Source organism: Oncorhynchus mykiss, chromosome 3 (assembly GCF_057628025.1).
Source record: "Oncorhynchus mykiss isolate SJ-2025 chromosome 3, ASM5762802v1, whole genome shotgun sequence".
Taxonomy (NCBI): Eukaryota; Metazoa; Chordata; class Actinopteri; order Salmoniformes; family Salmonidae; genus Oncorhynchus; species Oncorhynchus mykiss.
Window position 1 is genome coordinate 72,015,278 of NC_143024.1, and position 24,244 is coordinate 72,039,521.

Consider the following 24,244-nt stretch of genomic DNA (forward strand, 5'->3'; position numbering starts at 1 on the left):
CGAAGGGCTATATAAATAAATTTGATTCGGAAAACAAATTGGCTCCCTATTTAGAAAGAGGATGGGAAACAAGCTATGAAGAAAATACTGTTTCGGTGCAGGTGCAGCCAACTAGCACAAAAATAATATTGCGATAGTCAAAACTATACGATATATCGTCAAAAGGAATATCCTGATATGTAACTGTATCGATTTTTTCCCCCATTACTAGGTACTAGGCCTTCATAACGCAAGACATATTCTCCTGGTGGGTAGCAGGCCTTCATAGTGCTAGACATATTCTCCCATCAGACCTGCACTGAGCACTTGTGACATGTGGAGCTGAATGCCATGATGAGAAATAACCACTGTCAACTTTCATCTGGCCCTCAAAGGACTTCCTCACACACAGACAGTCTGTCACTGGAGACAGGAAGAACGAGTGAGAGGAGAGGGGAAGAGAAGGGAGGAGGAAGAAAGGGAGGGAAAAGAGAAGGAGAGAGTGAAAGGAAGTAGAAAGATGGAGAGAAGAGTCTGTCACCAGAGAGAGGGAGGAGACAGGGAGGAAGAGAGAGAGGACAGGGGGAGGGTAAGAGAGGGGAGGAGACAGGGAGGAAGAGAGAGAGGACAGGGGGAGGGTAAGATAGGGGAGGAGACAGGGAGGAAGAGAGAGAGGACAGGGGAGGGTAAGAGAGGGGAGGAGGGAGAGAGGGAAAAGAGAAGGAGAGAGTGAAAGGAGAGGAGGAAGAAAGAGGGGAAGAGCGAGAGGGGGAAAAATTTAGAGGGGGCGAGAGGGAGGGCGAAGGAAGAGAGGAGGATGTGGGAACTCTACAGAGAGCTCATAATGCCCTGTTTATCCATATCTCTCTCTACCCAATGAAAACATAGACACAGAAGACTTTATAAACAAGACCTTCCTCTCTCAATTTCAAGACATCTATGTAAGTATCTGATGTACACACAGGCACAGACATACACACACACACACTTTTAACTTTCCATCAGAAGTGCTGTCGTAGCCATGGGAGACCAGTCCGTGGATCGATGATCATTTATGGTATGAATGCATCAGCCTTTTACAGATCCTGCTATTCAGCTTTAGTGTGGCTAGCTAGGAGCAGGCCTGAGGCACTCATTCATAACCCCACTGACTGGCTCGTTGAAGAGCGCTAGCTACGTATTACACATGAACACTACATTAATCTTACTAGCTGAACACGCATGGCTGTTTCTGACACACACATGAGAAACAGCAACCTTTTTAAGCTGCGTCCCACATTGCACCCTATTTCATATATGGTGCACTTCTTTTGACCAGGATAATAGGGCTCTGGTCGAAAGTAGTGCACTATATAAGGAATAGGGTGTCAACCGCTTTTGTCTACTCTGTTTTAGTATCTGACATGTACCTGAAAACAGCTTTTTACAGAGCAAAGCACTTTGGCAAGAGACTTGGGAAGAAAAAACAAATCCTGACAATTGTGAGATTATGGATTAAACAATTTGAGAGTGTTTGAAAAAGGGAGAGTGTTTGAAAAAGGGAAGTGTCAGTGGACTGAGGCTTGTTAACCCTGATGTGTACTCTCTTGAACCACACACACACACACAGACCTGGATCCCGATGAGGATTCCTTTTGTAGGCAGCTTGAAGCCAGTGGATAGCATAGCCTTGAGGAAGGCAGAGTAGATGTTTGGTCCAAAACAAGCCACCTGCAAGGAGGGACACAGACACCTGTTAAGTGTATATATGTGCGTGTGTGTGCATGTACATACATGTGTGTGCGAGCACGTCTGTGTGCGTACATTTGTCATCTGTGTGTGTGTCTGTGTAATGTATGTGTATGCGTGCTAGTGCCTATATATGTGTGTGTTTGTTTATTCACAGTTGTTTGTGTGTGTGTGTGTGTCCGCACGCACACACACCTCTCCTGTGGAAGCCATTTCACAGCGCAGGACTGGGTCGGCATCACGAAGGCGAGGCCAGGAGAACATAGGAGCCTATCACAGAGAAGATACAAACAGACAGACCATTTTGGTATTTTAACCTGTGGAGCTCAGTGGTGGAGACCTCCCCCAACCCTGATCTTAACCATCAGTGGGGGAAATGCTAAACTGACCCAGAATCAGTGTCTAGGGGCAACGTCACCCTATATTGTGGCTGGAAGAATGGAATGGATGGAAAGGTATCAAATGTGTTTAGTGTAACCGAAAGTATAGGCATTACTGAAAAAAGCAGTGCAAACTTTTCATCTGCAATCACATATGTTCTGGTGATTTAAATCCTTATATCAGCATTATAATACCTTTTTAATGGTGTTAAAGGATGTGTCTACAGAAAGCTATTGATAAAAAGACATGGGACTACCTGTGAGTAAGAAATGTTGCTTTGGTTGGAAATTCAATCACACTTTGCTACACTCAACAACCGAGAGGAAATGGAGCATCAGGACTAGTGCTTCAAATCAAACAGGTTTTGTGACAAGGCTGCCATCTAGAGGTGGAAAATCTCTCAAACCCCCGGATCAACCAGGTTGATCTAAAATCCAGCCTCCCGCTCGTGATGTCAACATCTTTACCACTTGGCCAAGAGGGTATTCCCCATCAACCCGTGTCAACTGATGGTTATTCAAAGTTACGGTTGCTGAATCTTTGTAGTGACTGCACCAAAAAGAGAGTCAGAAAGATAGACAGAGGGACAGAGAGAGCGAGAGAGAGATAGAAAGAGAGAAAAAGGGTTAGAGAGAGAGCAACACAGAATTGTCATACCCTCAACTCTGATGTAAATGTAAGAAGTTAGAGCTTGGCTCACGTATAGACAGCAGACGAGACTAGACTATTCACTACTGTTTAATATTCTCTTCTACGCAAGCCTGGATATTGAGAAGTTACAGAGAGGAGACAGGGATTATACCTAGCCCATTGCCCCCTCCCCCAACCACAGCTATTGTGCTGCCTCTCCTTTGTAATTACAACAGGAAATTACTTTGGGAGAAAACAGCGTTCAAGCACCAGCTGGCTGGCTGACTCCACACTCCACTCACACATTTCAATCTACCAGTAACAGTTTAGTTAGTCACTGCCATAACCAGGGCCTAAAATTAAGACCCGCCAAATGCGGGTATATTTTTGCCACTGGCGGGTAAGAATGTGTAATTCACCAGCCACGTTGGCGGGTGGTCAGACTCAGGGCTTAACAGTGCGAGCATTTCATAAAAAGTCAATAGCAACATTTCTGGGATTTTTTATTTCAGCTCATGAAACATGGGACCAACACTTTACATGTTGTGTTGATATTTTTGTTCAGTATTCTAAAGTTAAGACTTTATCCTTGGCTTTCTTGGCTATTTACATTGTTTTGTTTACAAGTTAGGTTGTTTTTAAATGTTTGAGTTTGCTTCCACTGCTATCGAAGAGATGTCGTCGGCCTCAACTAGTCAAGATTCTCAAAGGCACAGTGACCATTCGAGTGGCCCCGTTACCACGTTGCCGTGACTATCATTAATCTGATGACTGTTATTTATTGAATCAAACTAACTATGTTTAATTATTACTCAATTAAATTTATCATGACACAGTATTTAACTCATTAGGAAATTGGGGCACCATGGGAAAAGTTGTTTAACGAGTTACTATCTCCCGACTTAAACTCTAAAGATATCTGTATATCTCTTACATCAATAATAGTCCATTATTAATTATTACCTCAGTCTTATTCTGAATGTCGCATAATCCGTGGACCCGCAAGAACCCCAGCCCTTTTGAATATTCAGTACTACACAAATCAATTTCATTATTTATTTATTAACTAACTAATAACACAATACAATACACACTTACATGAGATAAAAGTCCCTAGTGGACTTAAGAGCTTAAGTGCACTACTTTTGAACAGAGCCTATTGTGTCCACTATACAGGGAATAGGCTGAGTGCCATTTGGGAAGCATGCTTAGGGTCTAGGCAATTCAGCACTAAACTACAGAGATGTATTTAGCTTAATTTTGATTTACATTTTTTTAATTTAACCTTTATTTAACTAGGCAAGTCAGTTAAGAACAAATGATTATTTACAATGATGGCCTACCCCGGCCAAACCCAGACAACGCTTGGAAAATTGTGTGCCGCTCTATGGGACTTCCAATCACAGCCGGATGTGATACAGGCTGGATTCGATCCGGGGACTGTAGTGACGCCTCTTGCACCGAGATGCAGTGCTTAAGACCGCTGCACCACTCGAGAGCGAGTGTCTCCTTTCCACCCCATATTCATTGGAAGGTCCCTGTGTTTAGGTTGTCACATGACCTGGATTTAAACTTTATTTTAAGCCTTTCCCGAAATTAGAATTAGACAAAAAATAAAAGCAATTGTCATGAAAAGAAAATGAGACTGTTTGGTGAAAAATCTCTATAAATAAAGGTTAAACTCCAGGTCATGTGACATGATTAACCAAAACACAGGGCCTAAATAATAGGCTTCAGATGGCTAATCATACTTATTGTACATATATCACCCTCCTCCCTGTGTGGGCCGGGACTGTTCTACCATGCCTAAAGCAGTACAATAGTCCCCCCACAGTTTACTGCAGGCCAGGCCACAGAAGATATGGTCATTATTAAGACTATTGTGGAGGGTATAATAGGTGAAAATGGCAATAGGAGAGGTTGGTGCTTTTACTACTTTTAATCAGGGTCCCTCTGCTACTCTTTAGTCTATTGCATAGTAAGACACATATGATAGCAAAAAAAATATGATTTATTGCTTCATTCTAAGTAGTGTGCTAGTGTGGATATTGGGACAAAGCCCTGTAGTCTCCCCTTATTGCTTCATTCTAAGTAGTGTGCTAGTATGGATATTGGGACAGAGCCCTGTAGTCACAGAGCCTCACCTTGATTCCCACATAGTCAACGGGGATGATGGGGTTCTCCAGAGAGGGCAGAGCAGCCTCATCCTGGGGTTCACCCACCATGACCCGTGTAGCCACACTAATGAAGTCCACACCGATGGTCTTAGATACGAAGGGGAAGGAGCGTGATGCTCGCAGGTTACACTCTATCACCTGGCGGGGAGGAACGCACACACACATTGTCATTCTAAACCAGTACAGTTGGAGGAGGATGGGCCGAGTTACTATTACAATTAAGCACTTAGTGGCAACTGTAAAAAAGGCCCAATTTCATTGATTAATTGAATGATGTGTCCTAACTATTTCCACACATCAAGCTTTGATTATTTGAATCAACTGTGTAGTGCTAGGGTAAAACCCAAAATGTGCGCCCAGCGGGGGCCCCAGTAGTTTGGGAAAAACTGCTATAGTGTGCTGTGAAAAGATTATTACGTCACCTCTTACCTTAACATTTTATTTTTGTTGCTTTTACATGTTTATCCAATTCCTAAAATAACATTTCAAGAAAGAAACTATGATCTCAATCTGGGATTTTTCTGCCATTTTAATCCGCCTAAGCTTTTTTTCCCAAGTCGCCTAAATCCAAACAGTGTAAAAAACAAAATACATAATAAATCCTTTTTGGGATGGAAAAACGCTTTCGGTGTAAACCAAATACAGTGCATTCAGAAAGTATTCAGCCTTATTCTAATTGATTAAATAAATACAAATCCTTATCTACACACAATACCCCATAATGACAAAGCGAAAACAGGTTTTTAGAAAAAATAATGGACCTATTTATTTTTTATAATATAATCTCTGATAACCAAAATAAAAGCTAGACAGTCAAGGAGAATTGAAAACCCATAAAGCAATGGAATTTGTGGTTAAGAGCAGTTAAGAGTGTTGGGGCAGTAACCGAAACGTTGCTGGTTCAAATTCTCAAGCCGACTAGGTAAAAACATCTGTCGATGTGCCCTTGAGCGAGGCACTAATTGCTCTTGTAAGTTGCTCTGGATAAGGGTGTCTGCTAAATTACTAATATTTTTATGTTGAACACCAGTTTTAATTTTTTTATTATATTTGAGCAAAATAACACAACATTAGCCATGTCAAAACACACAGAATTGCAGGAAACTAGCTTAAAACAGCTCCATGGCAACTAACAGGAATTGTGCTTCAAAACTACAACATTATTTCTCAGCTGCATGAGAAAAATGTCCAGTTTTGCAGGAAATGTGGCTTAAACTGATAAAAATTCTCAGCTCCATGGTGAAGTGTGTAAATTGCAGGAAATTGGCTTAAAAATGCAACAAACAAACAAAAATCTACATTAGCAAGACGAAACCTCTAAAATGTTCTCTAAAATTTTGACTTCACTCATTGCCATGACCTCTGCCACGCCAACCACCGAAAGCACTTTTTGATCAAGAAAACAGACACATTTGACAAATTAAATTGAAGAACAGTATTCATAATGAAATCTACATACGTCTTCAAAAATTATTCACACCCTTTAGATGGCAAAAAAAAAACGTTAAAAAAAAGCAGACATTGAATATGGTTTGATCATGGTGAAGTTACAAATTACCCTTTGGATTGTGCATCAATACACCCAGTCACTACAAAGACACAGGTTTACTTCCTAACTCAGTTGCCAGAGAGGAAGGAAACCGCTCAGGGATTTAACCATGAGGCTTAAGGTGACTTTAAAACAGTTACAAAGTTCAATGGCTGTGAGAGGAGAAAACTAAGGATACTCAGTGTAGGATACTGTAGTTACTCCACATTACTAACCTAAATGACAGAGTGAAAAGAAGGAAGCCTGTGCAGAATACAAATATTCCAAAACATGCATCCTGTTTGCAATAAGGCAAAAAAAATCTGTCAGAGAAATGCACTTTATGTCCTGAATACAAAGCCTTATGTTTGGTCCAAATCAAACACCACCATATTTTCAAGCATGGTGGTCCTGCATCATTTTATGGGTATGCGTGTCATCGGCAAGAACTAGGGAGTTTTTTTTAAGGATAAAAAGAAACAGAATAGAGCTAAGTACAGGCAAAATCCTAGAGGAAAACCTGATTCAGTCTGCTTTCCAACAGACACTGGGAGACAAATTCACCTTTCAGCAGGACAATAACCTAAAACACAAGGCCAAATATACACTGAGTTGCTTACCAAGATGACATTGAATGTTCCTGAGTGGCCTAGTCACAGTTTTTTTTGTTTGTTTGTTTAGATTTTTTTAACCATTTTTCTCCCCAATTTTGTGGTATCCAATTGTTTTAGTAGCTATTATCTTGTCTCATCGCTACAACTCCCGTACGGGCTCGGGAGAGACGAAGGTTGAAAGTCATGCGTCCTCCGATACACAACCCAACCAAGCCGCACTGCTTAACACAGCGCGCATCCAACCCGGAAGCCAGCCGCACCAATGTGTCGGAGGAAACACTGTGCACCTGGCAACCTTGGTTAGCGTGCACTGCGCCCGGCCCGCCTCAGGAGTCGCTGGTGCGCGATGAGTCAAGGATATCCCTACCGGCCAAGCCCTCCCTAACCCAGACGACGCTGGGCCAATTGTGCCTGGCGCAAACCCAGAGTCTCTGGTGGCACAGCTGGCGCTGCAGTACAGCGCCCTTAACCACTGCGCCACCAGGGAGGCCTAGTTACAGTTTTGACTTAAATCGGTTTGAAAATCCATGGCAAGACTAACAATGATCAACAATCAACTTGACAGAGATTGAAGAATTTTTAAAAGAAAAATGTGCAAATATTGTACAATCCAGGTATGCAAAGCTCTTAACAGACTTACCCAGAAAGATCGCCGCCAAAGGTGATTCTAACATGTATTGACTGAGGGGTGTGAATACCTACGTAAATTACATAATTCTGTATTTAATTTTCATTAAATTATCAAACATTTCTAAAAACATGTTTTAACTTTGTCATTACTGGGTATTGTGTGTAGATGGCTGAGAATTCAGGCTGTTAACAACAAAATGTGGATTAAGTCATGGGGTATGAATACTTTCTGAAGGCACTGTATCCATCTTTTCATCTTTGGAATTCACTGTGACCACACCGAGATTCTGTATTTCAATTCAGGACCAAATTGCTTCTTTTTTTTTTACGACTGTAAAAACGTCAAGTGATCATTTATAGCTTTCTCTAACGTATTCCGTCATGCGTCACACACACGCACACACACACTTACCATGACATCGTTGCCTTTCACTAGGAACTGAGTATTGAATGGACCAGAGATCTCAAACGCCTTAGCAATTTTCCGTGTGGCACTCTTCACCTGAGAGTAATGGAGGACAAATACTAAATATGAAGCTTCCATCAAAGACGAACCTATAACTCAGTATAAATTATTTACATATTCACAGCCTGGGCAATGGATTACAGTAGTGAAAAATCAATATAAACCACAGCCCAATAATGAATTCCCTGTCAGGAGTCAGTGATGCTAAATATAGGCAGGCCAACAGACTAACAGTCTAACAAATAAAATGTGGAAACTTTTCATAACGATGCACACTTTCATGATTGATGTGAGACATGTTTTGAGTGAGTCAGCCCCTAGTAGCTGGGTAAAAAAAAACAGCATGATACAACACACACACACACTGACCTTCTCTAGGGCCCCCTGGCTGATGCTCTGGGTAGGTAGCATGAGGGTGGCATCTCCAGAGTGGACCCCAGCATCCTCCACATGCTCTGTTATAGCATGGCACAGCACCTGAGAAGAGGTTATAACTAGTGCTGAGCGATTAACATAAATTATTATTTTCAGTTTTTAAACAACTAATTGATCAACTAATTGATCAATTATTTGAACATTTGATTTTGTTCTGGGGGGGGGGGGGGGGGGGGGTTCTGTGAGATCAATGCACAGTTTCTCTAGACAGAACTCAGATCAAGCCCGAACTGTGCTAGTAGGGAGTTGTAGTAGGGAGTTGTAGTTTCCAACAGGCCAATATTCTACATAGTTTAGCACAAAAAATGTGGTAATTAACTGCAATCCATTGCGCGCTTACTTGTCCGGTCTATGTGGGGCAGTCACAGAGAGGGAGGGTTTCCACTAGTTAGGCATCAGGTTATCAGTGTGGTTAAGAGTAGGGTTAGGTTTAAAATCACATTTTAAGAAGATCAATTGTAGAAATATGCAGGCTTTATGACTATGTGGCTGTGGTAACTAGTGACAACCGAGAGGGAGGTATTTTTTTTTTTTTTTTTAATTTTACCCCTTTTTCTCCCCAATTTCGTAGTATCCAATTGTGTAGTAGCTACTATCTTGTCTCATCGCTACAACTCCCGTACGGGCTCGGGAGAGACGAAGGTTGAAAGTCATGCGTCCTCCGATACACAACCAACCAAGCCGCTGCTTCTTTAACACAGCGCACATCCAACCCGGAAGCCAGCCGCACCAATGCGCCGGAGGAAACACCGTGCACCTTGGTTAGCGCACACTGCGCCCAGCCCGCCACAGGAGTCGCTGGTGCGCGATGAGACAAGGACACCCCTACCAACCAAGCCCTCCCTAACCCGGGCGACGCTAGGCCAATTGTGCGTCGCCCCACGGACCTCCCGGTCGCGGCCGGTTACGACAGAGCCTGGGCGCGAACCCAGGACTCTGATGGCACTTTAACCACTGCGCCACCCGGGAGGCTGAGGGAGGTATCTTTACCTGAAAATACATGAATGTACATACATGTATAAGTAATGTATAAATGTATGCAGGCATGACTAAGTCGCTTTGGATAAAAGTGACTGCTAAATGGCATATATTATAAAAGTATGCCTTATTTACTTTGAAGAACTGCTAAAAATAGGGATTTTGTCAAACAGCAAAGGCAGCAAAACTATAGAGATGAGAAGATGACTTTGAATTAAATCATAAATTCATCAAATAAAACAAATGTAATATATTATAGACAACAACTTACATATTTTATTAAAGTAAATAAAATAAATGATGGTTAACAAGTGATAAGCAGTAATGGGCAGTCACTACCATAATGAGTCTTATTAATTGTTTTATTCTGTGTTGTTTCAGCCACAAGAGCATTGGTGAGTTTGGTCGATTAGGACTGGCTCGCAGTCTGCTTTTTCATGAAGCTCTCAACGAACAGTTATTGTGCTGACGTTGCTTCCAGAATAGGGCTGTGGCGGTCACAACATTTTGTCAGCTGGTGATTGTCAAGCACATAACTGTCGGTCTCACGGTAATTGACTGTTAATTAACAAACATATTTAGCATCGCCTTGCTTCCACACATAGCTACAAGCCATTTAAAAAAAGTCAAATAAATCCATGTAATATAGCCTACACCTTCACAATAAATCCATTATTTATTTTAGACAGGTCTAAAGAAGCATGATATGAAGAAAATGTAGTTTGTTTCAGAAGAAAAGAATAGCATACACGACTGTCCTTATGTTAGGTCCTAATGTGGCTATGCAAAATGGCTGTGGGCTACACTAGTTCATTTAGCAGACAACATTTGCTTATAATTCCGTGGCATTATTTTATTATTTTAGGTTATACTCCCGTTGTAAAGCTAACAATGTGCTTAACATTAGGAAAGTTGAGAAATAAGTATAGCAAGCCTAGCCTATAGAAAGCTGATGGGATCCTCATATTTTTATTAGCGGCCATCACTGCGTTTTCTCCCGCAATTGCATAGCCTATAGAAATGTTGTGCAACATGAGCTCATGGGCTCTCATGATAGAAAATATTATATATTCATTATATACTCATATTAGAAAATTAGATTTTCTAATACATTTGCATGGATGTCAGAGTGATTAGAGGGACAATAGAGTGCTGAGTACCAGGCAGTTAGCAAGTTTGGTAGACTACTAATGACCAGCAGCAGCAAGAGAGCTTGGAGAAGCCTAATTACCGTGACAAAACGGTAATGTGGAATTTGACTGCGTTCATGACTCGTGACTGCTGGTGGCAGTAATACGGTCACCACAACAGCTCTATTCCAGAGGCAGTTTGGAACTAGGTAGTGAGTGTTGCAACCGAGGACAGACCATTTTTAAGCGCTTCAGCACTCGGTGGTCCAATTCTGTGAGCTTGTGTGGCCTACCGTTGTTGGTCCTAGACGTTTCTACTTCACAATAACAGTACTTACAGTTGACCAGGGCAACTCTAGCAGGGCAAATATTTGACAAACTGACTTGTTGGAAAGGTGGCATCCTATGACGGTGCCATATTGAAAGTCACTGAGTTCTTCAGTAATAGCTGAATCCACTCATTTGAAGGGGTGTCCACATACATACACTATATATGCAAAAGTAACACTATTATTTCAAGTCATTACGATAAGCAGCCCTTTTCACACAAAAGTGTATAAAGGAATTCATCAACAGATAAACTATATAATTGATAGCAGGTAATACGTTAATATAAAACCTTAAATGGATGAATTGCTGAAAGGGCTCTGGTCAAAGGTAGTGGACTATAATCGGGAGCCATTTGGTACGCTACACTTAACTCTCCCACCCCTTCCCCTTCCCACCAATCAAAAGGGAGTAGTGTTTCAATGAACTGCGTTGTCGTTAGTACATATTAAACCCCCGATAACTGCAGCACTCATTAGCAACACACTAATTGATGAACACACACAATCCTGGAGGAACACACACTCTTGATAAAGCCTGTAGTTAATACGGGGGAATGCATATGAAGAGCACACGCGCGCATGCACACACACTGAATAATGAGCCCTATTTGGCATTCAGTCAATGGATGGATCTGTAATGTGGGAGGAAAAAGAGAAGACCGACAAATACAGAATATAAGGAAACCAGATATCTTTATAGCAGATTGAGAAATCCTTTGATACAGTATGCCTAGAATCTGTTTATGAGTGCCTTGATTTTTTAACTTTGGAGAATCTCTCATAAGATGGGTAAAGGTAATGTACAACAACCCTTTATGTAAAATAATCAACAACGGATACTTCTCTGAAAGTTTTGCGCTGTCAAGAGGTGTAAAACAAGGTTGCCCTTTATCACCATACCTATTTATTATGGCCTTTGAAGTGTTAGCGATAAAAGTCTGATGATAACATTAAGGGACTAAATGATTCAAGTTCTCTTGAGTCCTTCAACCTTGAAGGGCCTTATTGAGGACATGGAGAATTTATCAAATTTATCAGGGTTAAAACCTAACTATGGTAAGTGTACTATATTACAGATTGGGTCTCTCTCTAAACACGGGACTTTTTATAGTCCCATACCCCTTCAAACATTCAACCTCCAGCTGCATACCCCCTCCAGCACCAGGGTCAGCGCACTGTCAAATGTTGTTTTTTGCCATCATTGTAAGCCTGCCACACACACACACACACACACACACAATACGATACATTTATTAAACATTAGAATGAGTGTGAGTTTTTGTCACAACCCGGCTCATGGTATGTGACAGAGCTCTTATAGGACCAGGGCACAAATAATAATAAATCATTTTGCTCTTTATTTAACCATCTTACATATAAAACCTTATTTGTTCATTGAAAATTGTGAATAACTCACCACAGGTTAATGAGAAGGGTGTGCTTGAAAGGATGTACATAACTCTGCAATGTTGGGGTGTATTAGAGAGTCTCAGTCTTAAATAATTTTCCACACGCAGTCTGTGCCTGTATTTAGTTTTCATGCTAGAGAATCCACTCTCACATAGGTACGTGGTTGCAAAGGGCATCAATGTCTTAACAGCACGATTTGCCAAGGCAGAATACTCTGAGCGCAGCCCAATCTAGAAATCTGGCAGTGGCTTCTGATTAAATAAAATGTTCACAGAACCGCTCGTTGCAACTTAGATGAGGCTCTTCTGTTCAGATATCAGTAAGTGGACTGGAGGCAGGGCATGAAAGGGATAACGAATCCAGTCGTTTGTCTGCATTAACAATCCGAAACGGATGACACAAAGAAGAGCTCCAATTTCTTAATCATAGTCTCAATTTTGTCCCGCACATTGAATATAGTTGGAGTCCCTGTAATCCTAGAATCAGATCATTCAAGAGAGAAAAAACATCACCCAGATAGGCCAGTCGTGTGAGAAACTCATCATGCAAGCGGTCAGACAAGTGAAAATGATGGTCAGTAAAGAAAACTTTAAGCTCGTCTCTCAATTCAAAAAAGCGTGTCAAGACTTTGTCCCTCGTTAACCAGCGTACTTCTGTATGTTGTAAAAGTGTTACATGGTCACTTCAAATATCATTGCATAGTGCAGAAAATACACGGGAGTTCAGGGGCCTTGCTTTAACAAAATTAAACATTTTCACTGTAGTGTCCAAAACGTCTTTCAAGCGGTCAGGCAATCCTTTGGCAGCAAGAGCCTCTCAGTGGATGCTGCAGTGTACCCAAGTGGCATCGGGAGCAACTGCTTGCACTCCACAATATCTCTCCGTCATGGCTTTTGCGCCACCGGAACAGATACCAACATATCTTGACCACCAAAGTCCATTTGATGTCACAAAGCTGTCCAGTACTTTAAACATATCCTCTCCTGTTGTCCTGGTTTCCAGTGGTTTGCAAAAGAGGATGTCTTCCTTTATTGACCCCCCATAAACGTAACTGACATACAGTGGGGCAAAAAAGTATTTAGTCAGCCACCAATTGTGCAAGTTCTCCCACTTAAAAAGATGAGAGGCCTGTAATTTTCATCATAGGTACACTTCAACTATGACAGACAAAATGAGAAGAAAAAAATCCAGAAAATCACATTGTAGGATTTTTAATTAATTAATTTGCAAATTATGGTGGAAAATAAGTATTTTGTCAATAACAAAAGTTTCTCAATACTTTGTTATATACCCTTTGTTGGGCAATGACAGAGGTCAAACGTTTTCTGTTAATCTTCACAAGGTTTTCACACACTGTTGCTGGTATTTTGGCCCATTCCTCCATGCATATCTCCTCTAGAGCAGTGATGTTTTGGGGCTGTTGCTGGGCAACACAGACTTTCAACTCCCCCCGAAGATTTTCTATGGGGTTGAGATCTGGAGACTGGCTAGGCCACTCCAGGTCCTTGAAATGCTTCTTACGAAGCCACCCCTTCGTTGCCTGGGCGGTGTGTTTGGAATCATTGTCATGCCGAAAGACCCAGCCACGTTTCATCTTCAATGCCCTTGCTGATGGAAGGAGGTTTTCACTCAAAATCCCACGATACATGGCCCCATTCATTCTTTCCTTTACACGGATCAGTCGTCCTGGTCCCTTTACAGAAAAACAGCCCCAAAGCATGATGTTTCCACCCCCATGCTTCACAGTAGGTATGGTGTTCTTTGGGTGCAACTCAGCATTCTTTGTCCTCCAAACACGATGAGTTGAGTTTTTACCAAAACGTTATATTTTGGTTTCATCTGACCATATGACATTCTCCCAATCTTCTTCTGGATCATCCAAATACTGACAAATTCTCTAAAAATAAGTTGGAGATGGCTTATGGTAGAGAAATGAACATTCAATTCTCTGGCAACAGCTCTGGTGGACATTCCTGCAGTCACCATGCCAATTGCACGCTCCCTCAAAACTTGAGACATCAGTGGCATTGTGTAGTGTGACAAAACTGCACATTTTAGGGAGACTTATTGTTGTAACCAGCCCAAAAAAGGAGAAATGCTCACCGACAGGGATGTAAACTAATTTGTGTGCAAAATCTTTTGTACGCACGCATGGAAAAAAACTGGGATCTTTTATTTCAGCACATGAAACAAACTCTATACACGGTGTTTATACTTGCGTACTATTGTTTGTACAGATGAATGTGGTACCTTCAGGCATTTGGAAATAGCTCCCAATGATGAACCAGATTTGTGGAGGTCTACAATTGTTTTTCTGATTTTCTGAGGTCTTGGCTGATTCTTTAGATTTTCCCATGATGTCAAGCAAAGAGGCACTGAGTTTGAAGGTAGGCCTTGAAATACATCCACAGGTACACCCCCAATTGACTCAAACAATGTCAATTAGCCAATCAGAAGCTTCTAAAGCCATCACACAATTGTCTGGAATTTTCCAAGCTGTTTAAAAGGCACAGTCAACTTAGTGTATGTAAACTTCTGACCCACTGGAATTGTGATGGTGAATTCTAAGTGAAATAATCTGTAAACAATCGTTGGAAAAATGACTTGTGTCGTGCACAAAGTAGATGTCCTAACTGACTTGCAAAAACTATACTTTGTTAACAAGAAGTTTGTGGATTGGTTGAAAAATGAGTTTTAATGACTCCAACCTAAGTGTATGTAAACTTCCAACTTCTACTGTATGTGGGAACTCCATCAAGACTGTTGGAAAAGCATTCCTCAAGAAGCTGGTTGAGAGAATGTGAAGAGTGTGCAAAGCTGTCATCAAGGCAAAGGGTGGCACTTTGAAGATCTAAAATATATAGTTGGATTAGTTTAACACTTGTTTGGTTACTACATGATTCCATATGTGTTATTTCATAGTTTTGATGTCTTCCCTATTATTCTACAATGTAGAGAATAGTCCAAATAAAGAAAAACCCTTGAACCCCAGGTTTTTCCAAACTTTTGACTGGTAATGTATATTGAATGTTTATGTTTTACACCAGGTCCTCCAACCAGAGGAGGGGGTGGTAGAGTAAAAAAAGTGGGATCAGAAATTATGCAAGTAATGTTGTTTGATGGACTCATCTGTAAGCTAGTTTTTGTCTGAAAGAGACAGACTGAAACAAAGAGGGATATATACAAAAGAGAAAAAAAGGGAGAGGAGGAGAAGAAGAAGATTACCATGTATATAGAACATATGACTACTCTTTCCTTGATAGTTGTTAGGATTTAGGCTACAATCAGAAATCTAAACATGTCCATACAGGGTCTCAATCATATATAAGCACAGCTGAGTGGTCAAAACTTCAGTATTTATTAAATGTATTGCATTGGATCCATCCATGTGTGGCTTTTTTTCTTAATCATGTTTCAACATTAAAATATTACAATGGCAGATTTAGACACATGAAACTAAGGCAATAATGATGAGCTCTTCAGGTTGAACTAAGGCGTATATACTCATACCTATCTCCCTGGCACCATGTTAACTTCTTAACCAATCCCTAGCTTTGACATGTCTAATAAGGCCTCTTAAGCGGTTGTTTTCGTGATGTCGGAGGTGGAACTGCTTTAGAGCTGTCAAATCCACAAGCGGCTCCTGGCATTATGCCACTGGAAAGAACATTGGAATGTGACATGTGCTCTACACCTCGATTAGGCTGATAGAAATCCTCATTATTTAGTTAAATTATTTTCTTTACAGAACAAAAATATAAAATCAACATGTAGTGTTGGTTCCATGTTTTAGGAGCTGAAATAAAAGATTGCAGAAATGTTCCATTTGCAAAAAAAAGCGTATTTCTCAGAAATGTTGTGCTCAAATGAATTTACATCCCTGTCAGTGAGCATTCCTCCTTTTCCTAGATAATCCATCCACCTGACAGGTGTGGCATATCAAGAAGCTGATTAAACAGCATGATCATTACACAGATGCACCTTGTGCTGTAAACAATAAAAGGCCACTCTAAAATGTAAAAAAAAAAAAAAAAAAAAAAGTTTTTTCACAACTCAATGCCATAGAAGTCTCAAGTTGAGCAAGCATGCAATTGGCATGCTGACTGCAGGAATGTCCACCAGAGCTGTTGCCAGAGAATTTTATGTCAATTTCTCTACCATAAGCCATTTCCAACGTCGTTTTAGAGAATTTGGCAGTTCGTCGAACCAGCCTCACAACCGCAAACCACGTGTAACCACGCCAGCCCAGGACCTCCGCATCCGGCTTATACATCTGCGGAATCGTCTGAGACCAGTCACCCAGACAGCTGATAAAACCTGTGGGTTTGCACAAGAATTTCTGCACAAACTGTCAGAAACCGTCTCAGGGAAGCTCATCTGCGTGCTCGTCGTCCTCACCAGGGTCTTGACCTGACTCCAGTTTGGAGTCGTAACCGGCATCAAAGGGCAAATGATCACATTCATTGGCCACTGGCACGCTGGAGAAATGGGCTCTTCACGGATTAAGCCAAGGTTTCAAACTGTACCGGGCAGATGGCAGACCGCGTGTACGGCGTTGTGTGCGAGGGTGGGAAGTGGCAGGACACAATGCAAATAGTCCGGGTAGCCATTCGATTAGTTGTTCAGTAGTCTTATGGCTTGGGGGTAAAAGTTGTTGAGAAGCCTTTTGGTCCTAGACTTGGCGCTCCGGCACCGCTTTCTATGTGGTAGCCGAGAGAACAGTCTATGACTGGAGTGGCTGGGGTCGTTGACAACTTTTAGGCCTTCCTCTGACACCGTCTGGTGTAGAGGTCCTGGATGGCAAGCTGCTTAGCCCCAGTGATGTACTGGGCCGTACGCACTACCCTCTGTACTGCTTTGCGGTCGGAGGCAGTGATGCAACCAGTCAAGATGCTCTCGATGTTGCAGCTGTAGAACCTTTTGAGGATCTGAGGACCCATACCGAATCTTTTCAGTCTCCTGAGGGGGAATAGGTTTTGTCATGCCCTCTTCACAACTGTCTTGGTGTGTTTGGATCATGATAGTTTGTTGCTGATGAGGACACCAAGGAAATTGAAGCTCTCAACCTGCTCCACTACAGCCTTGTTGATGAGAATGGGGGGGGGGGGGGGGTGATTTGTCCTCCTTATCATGTAGTCCACAATCATCTCCTTTGTCTTGATTACGTTGAGGGATAAGTTGTTATTCTGGCAACACCCGGCCAGGTCTCTGACCTCCTCCCTATAGGCTGTCTCGTCGTTGATCAGGCCTACCACTATTGTGTCATCTGCAAACTTAATGATGGTGTTGGAGTCGTGCCCTGCCATGCAGTCGTGGGTGAACAGGGAGTACAGGAAGCCATTAAAGTCCCTGGCAACTAGGAGCGCCGCCTCTGGGTGAGTGGTTTCCTGTTTGCTTATTTCCTTATACAGCTGACTCAGTGTGGTCTTAGTGCCAGCGTCCGTCTGTGGTGGTAAATAAACAGCCACGAAAATAATAGATGAACTCGCTTGGCTGTGGTCTACAGCTTATCATGAGATACTCTACTTCAGGCGAGCAAAATCTAGAGACTTCCTTAGATTTCCTGCACCAGCTGTCGTTTACAAATGTACACTCCGTCTTACCGGAGTGGGTTGTTCGGTCTAGCCGGTGCAGCGTATATCCCGCTAGCTGAATGTTTTACATGTCGTCATTCAGCTACAATTCGGTGAAACATAAGATATTACAGTTTTTGATGTCCCGTTGGTAGGATATTCGTATCGCACCTCGTCTAATTTATTGTCCAATACGTTGGCCAGTAATATTGATGGTAAGGGCAGATTTTCCACTCACCGTCGGCGGATCCTTACGAGGCTCCCCGCCCTGTGTCCTCTATACCTGCGTCTCTTTCTCTTGCCAATGACGGGGATTTCGACCTTGTCGGGTGTCTGAAGTACATCCTGTGCATCTTTGTCTAATCCGAGGTGAGTCACCACTGTCCTGATATCCAGAAGCTCTTTTTTGCCGTAAGATACAGTGGCAGAAACATTATGTACGAAATAAGTTACAAAAACTGAAAAAAAAAACACATAACAGCACAATCGGTTAGGCGCCTGGAAAACGGCTGCCATTTCTTCCGGCGCCATTGTACATGTTTGATCACCACAGTTCGTCAGCACCCAGCAGGTGTTCATGTCAATGTTCGTGTTGGTCTATCTTCCCTCGTACAGTATGTGAGTGAGAGAGTGGTCAAATCTAAGGCTTTATTGGATCAAAGGTCAATGGAGAACATTATTATGCAGTTTCTTTTAAGAACTGGCCTCAAAATGTTATAAAAAAGGTTAATTGACTCCAAAATACTTTTCAGTACTCTTTACACAACCTACAAAACAACCTAGGATTTTTGAAATTTGTTTTCCCCCACCCATCTTTCAATTGAATATATTCCATTTCCACTGTCTCTGATATGTATCTGCCAATCCTCTGTTCCTTTCAAAGCAGCTGTAATATGTTTCCCTGCTGATAGGATGGGAGAAATGATCTAGTGTCTACTTAGGTTGCATCCTAAAATAGTGCCCTACCTTTGATGAGTGCCCTAGTAGTGCTCTATGTAGGGAATAGGGTGCCATTTGGAACTTGGCCTCATCGGACTGAGGTAATATAATGGAGGAATAAAATGCTACATTAAAGCAGAGTGGAGTAATGCTCCAGCGTGGCTCAGTTGGTAAGAGCGTGGAGCTAGCAAATGCAAGGTCGTGGGGTTAAATTCCCCCAGAGGTCACATCCACATACTAAAGACTGAGTCATGAATGTAAGAAGATATAATGAGACAAATGTGAAGGTAAAAGTACAAAACTGCTTTAGTACTAGGATTAGGACATACTATGTTGATGTAGAACTGATTAAATTCATTACAGTCTAAATGTGATGCTAAGTAATATAGCCTGTGAGTGTTTTGCTTGCTGAAGCAAATAATTCACGTTGCCCTTCATACAGGAAATAAGAGAGGAGAGGAGGGAGGAGGGGGATGAGGAGGAGAGCTCCTATAAAACCCCCCCACGTGTTCCACCTGCTCCATCACGTGAGGCAGAGAGATCACACATCTAGGTCCTGTATGGCTCACTTGATAAAATGGGTTCAAAAAAGGTCATGGGTTCAATTCCAGCAGGAATCACATACACATACTGAAAATATGCACATGCACTCACTGTACTGAAAGGCACTGAAAGCAAGTGTCTTCTAAGTAGCATATGGCGCACATAGCATAATGATGTGAGGTGTGTGAGGCATTTCAAACTGGCTTACTTTTCCCATCTTGGCCACTGCATCCACCTCCACCTCTCTGGCTCCACGGATGAACTTGGTGATGACCACTGGATGCTCCTGTAGGAAAAATAACAACATCAGATATCTAACTCTCAAATGGCACCTATTCCCTATATAGTGCTCTACTTTCAATCTGGGTCCTTAGGGCTCTCAACAATAGTGCACTATATAGGGAATAGGATTCCATTTTGGATGCACAGTGCAGCAGAGCACACTGCAATTATGTTGGAGTAGGGGGCTGCATCCTGTTTATATTGGGATTCTACAGCAGCCCAGCTCAACTCCCCAGCTTCCTTATACATACTATTATACCAGTTACACGTGTGATTTGTACAGCTAGCCGGATGGGCACGGTGAGTCGAGTAGAGTAGAGCTCAGTAGAGTCTGCTGGGGACAGGACGGCTCATAATAATGGCTGAAACGGAGTGAATGGAATGGCATCAAACACATGGAAACCATATGTTTGATCTATTTGATACTATTCCACTCCAGCCATTATCACAAGCCTGTCCTCCCCAATTAAGGTGCCACCAACCTCCTGTGATAGAGCTCCTCTTGGCGTGGTGAGTGGTATGTGTGTGTGTGTGTGTTGCCCCTGAGAGACAGGTGTGTGATGCTGTGTTCTGTCAAAAGCCAGGCAAGCCATGTCTATTCAGGTCACAGGCCAGAGGGCTGTTTCTCCTCCTCCTGGCTAGAGAAGTGCTGCTTAGCTGACAGTAAGCAAGGGGAGGTGTACGTGTGTGTTTGTGTGTACATATGACCAGGACTGGTTTAGTGTGAGCAGCATGACAGGGAGGCCGGCTGCTCTGTCAGCCCCAGGCAAGGGCATGTTGAGGGGCCAGGTGGACCACCAGCACCCAGAGGGAGTGTGTTTGTATGTGTGGGCAGAGAGACAGGTAAACAACAAAATCGGCTCTGCCCCACAGCCAACATACTACACTCATCCATACTGAGAAGGTGCCAGTGAGGGGCACGAGCTGATTGAGCTCAGAGGAACTGTGTGTGTGTGTGTGTACAGTAGGTGAGTAAACATTAGACAAAGGTTGCATCCCAAATTGCAAACTAGTCCCTATGTAGTGCACTACTTTTGACCAAAACCCAATGGGCTGTTTAAAAATAGTGCACTATATAGGGAATAGGGTGCCATTTGGGACACAACGAGATAAAACTATCTGTGGTTGGCTAGGGAGAACAAATACATGGAGAAATGAAGTGTAAGCCTTTTTATAAGAGAGGGGGTTATATGTGTGTGTGCATAATGAAGAAATTGTATTTGTAACTCACAGGGTGGGTGAGTCTGAGTGTGCATGTGTTAAAAGGATTTTGTTATGTTGAGTAGGAAGAGGTTTTCAACTGATTACTTCAAGTAGTGCACCATATAGAGAATAGGGTTCAAGTCAGAACACAGATAATAAAGTTCCCTGGATCACCTGAGACACCTGAGTAGCCTCGTCCAAGAAGCCCCTCATCTCTTCTTCACCGTATGCCACGTTCATTGCTGAGCCACTGAAGAGGAAGAGGGAGCGAAAGAGGAAAATAATTAGAAAAATAACAAGGTTTTTTAGCTCAAATGTTGATATCTCCCAGTTGCATCATTATAATCTAGATGAAGAAAGGTTTTAAACAGCAAAACAAAAAAGTGGAGAAAAAGAAAAAGAAAGATGTAGGTCAGCAAACACTCCAGGCTCTACAGAATGAGTTTGCTTTCTGAGCTGAGTCATTAAAAAATAAGTATTCGGGGTATTTATGTTTTTCTCCCTTCTTCTTTTGGCCGGCTAGTTGGGCATCCACATGCTCCTGAACGCAGCCAGAGGGAGAGTGGATAGTCTCTGTCCCAAATGGCACCCTATTCCTAACATAGTGCACTACTTTTAAACAGAGCCCTATGGGTTTCACTATAGGCCCTAGTCAAAAGTAATGCACTATAAATGGAATATGGTGCTATTTGGCACACAGGCATAGACTAGAGGGACAGGGGAGGGTCAGGCTCAGTCACAACTCCTACCTCCTTTGGCCTGACTGCTACAAGGCACACATATGGCCAAACAGCCAGACACCACACCTGTCTTTAAAAAGCCATGGACATTATACGGGGTTCAAGGAAAAAATATTCCTCTTTGACTCAGTTGGTTGCAGCGCCAGGATTGTTGGTCTGAATACCGCTGGGACCACCACCCATATGAAAATGCATGCACGCATGACTGTAATCGCTTTGGACAAAATCATTGGCTAAATGGGCATATCACAATCATTGGCTTAGTGAGTTCATTCTTTGAATAACAACATACTCAAACAATCAATGGATATCTAGTGTGAGTGGCTGAACTGCATTTAGAGATCAATCATCTTCCAAGCTAATCATAATTAGTAATGGTCTGATGAGAGGTAGGCCCAAACACACTATGCACAATGACATAATAGAGAAAGACAGACAGATGGACAGCCAGGCAGTCAGGCAGGAGAGGAGAAAGGGAAGAGGAAGGGAGGTGAGGGGAGAGGTTCATTCTCCATGTACACAAACCAATAAGGTAATACAGTTAACAGGGTGGTGCCTCCAGTTCCTACAAGACCATAGACAGCCATTGGGGACCTGAGATTCCTAATCACATCATGGATGACTGTTTGCAAACTAAAAGAAGAAGCAGCAGCCTAACCCACCTGTCTGATGCTGGTCTTCTCCTAAGCATGCGAGCTGGGGGGGTTGTGTGTGTGTGTGAGCTGTGTTGACTCGAGTACCAAAATTAGCCACCCAATATGCTTTCAATACACTTTCAAAATCAACGCTGTTGCTTGATTATGTGCAAATTAGCAATCCAGACCTCCCCAATACCAGCACCGCATTAACACACACACACACACTGTAATAAGTTGTGTTGTGTTCTTCTCAGGATGCAGGCTATCTTTTCATTCTGGTAATTGAGTAGCATCACAGTGGTAGCCGTGACAACATTTTAAAGGCTAAATTGAGCCTCTGCTTTAGCTAATCAGTCTCTTGCTGTTTTTTATACCCTCCCTTCCATATTTCATTTTGCGTTTCTTCACGCTGACTGTCGTATTTATTTATTCTTCTGAGATGCATTCAATTACTCAAAAATGTGTTTTCTAGTTGGACATATGGTGTGGCTGTATAAACAAGTTATCATATTAGAAAATACATCCCATTACTGTGGATATACTGTAGAGGCCTGGCCAACATAAACAAGGAAAGATTAGTCATTCCATTTCAATTCAGTTCATACAGGAAGTAAACTGAAATTGCAATTACTGATTTGAAATGGAGTTGACTCCAACTTATGGTTATGAGAGTGCTGTCCCCTCCCCAACACTTAGCTGAGTACATAAGAGGGGCGCAGGAGACAGGAGTAGCTTACCGGAGTACGTAAGAGGGGCGGAGGAGACAGGGGTAGCTAACCTGAGTACATAAGAGGGGCGCAGGTGTATCTTAACGGAGTACGTAAGAGGGGCGCAGGAGACAGGAGTAGCTTAACGGAGTACGTAAGAGGGGCGCAGGAGACAGGGGTAGCTTAACGGAGTACGTAAGAGGGGCGCAGGAGACAGGAGTAGCTTAACGGAGTACGGGCGCAGGAGACATGAGTAGCTTAACGGAGTACGTAAGAGGGGCGCAGGAGACAGGGGTAGCTTAACGGAGTACGTAAGAGGGGCGCAGGAGACAGGGGTAGCTTAACGGAGTACGTAAGAGGGGCGCAGGAGACAGGGGTAGCTTAACGGAGTACGTAAGAGGGGCGCAGGAGACAGGAGTAGCTTAACGGAGTACGTAAGAGGGGCGCAGGAGACAGGAGTAGCTTAACGGAGTACGTAAGAGGGGCGCAGGAGACAGGGGTAGCTTAACGGAGTACGTAAGAGGGGCGCAGGAGACAGGGGTAGCTTAACGGAGTACGTAAGAGGGGCGCAGGAGACAGGGGTAGCTTAACGGAGTACGTAAGAGGGGCGCAGGAGACATGAGTAGCTTAACGGAGTACGTAAGAGGGGCGCAGGAGACAGGAGTAGCTTAACGGAGTACGTAAGAGGGGCGCAGGAGACAGGAGTAGCTTAACGGAGTACGTAAGAGGGGCGCAGGAGACAGGGGTAGCTTAACGGAGTATGTAAGAGGGGCGCAGGAGACGGGTAGCTTACCTGAGTACGTAAGAGGGGCGCAGGAGACAGGGGTAGCTTAACGGAGTACGTAAGAGGGGCGCAGGAGACAGGAGTATCTTAACGGAGTACGTAAGAGGGGCGCAGGAGACAGGAGTAGCTTAACGGAGTACGGGCGCAGGAGACATGAGTAGCTTAACGGAGTACGTAAGAGGGGCGCAGGAGACAGGGGTAGCTTAACGGAGTACGTAAGAGGGGCGCAGGAGACAGGGGTAGCTTAACGGAGTACGTAAGAGGGGCGCAGGAGACAGGGGTAGCTTAACGGAGTACGTAAGCGGGGCGCAGGAGACAGGGGTAGCTTAACGGAGTACGTAAGAGGGGCGCAGGAGACAGGAGTAGCTTAACGGAGTACGTAAGAGGGGCGCAGGAGACAGGGGTAGCTTAACGGAGTAC

General features: G+C 43.0%; 1 protein-coding gene across 1 annotated transcript in view; it reads right to left on the bottom strand.

The window, feature by feature from the left end:
* The window catches only part of cps1 (carbamoyl-phosphate synthase 1, mitochondrial), an 85,158-nt gene that overhangs the window by 12,244 nt on the left and 48,670 nt on the right, over positions 1-24,244 (bottom strand). Inside the window, 7 exon segments of the mRNA NM_001124709.1 lie at positions 1,591-1,689; positions 1,903-1,977; positions 4,863-5,033; positions 8,080-8,169; positions 8,503-8,610; positions 19,679-19,756; positions 21,130-21,205. Coding sequence (NP_001118181.1) covers positions 1,591-1,689; positions 1,903-1,977; positions 4,863-5,033; positions 8,080-8,169; positions 8,503-8,610; positions 19,679-19,756; positions 21,130-21,205 — 697 coding nt within the window.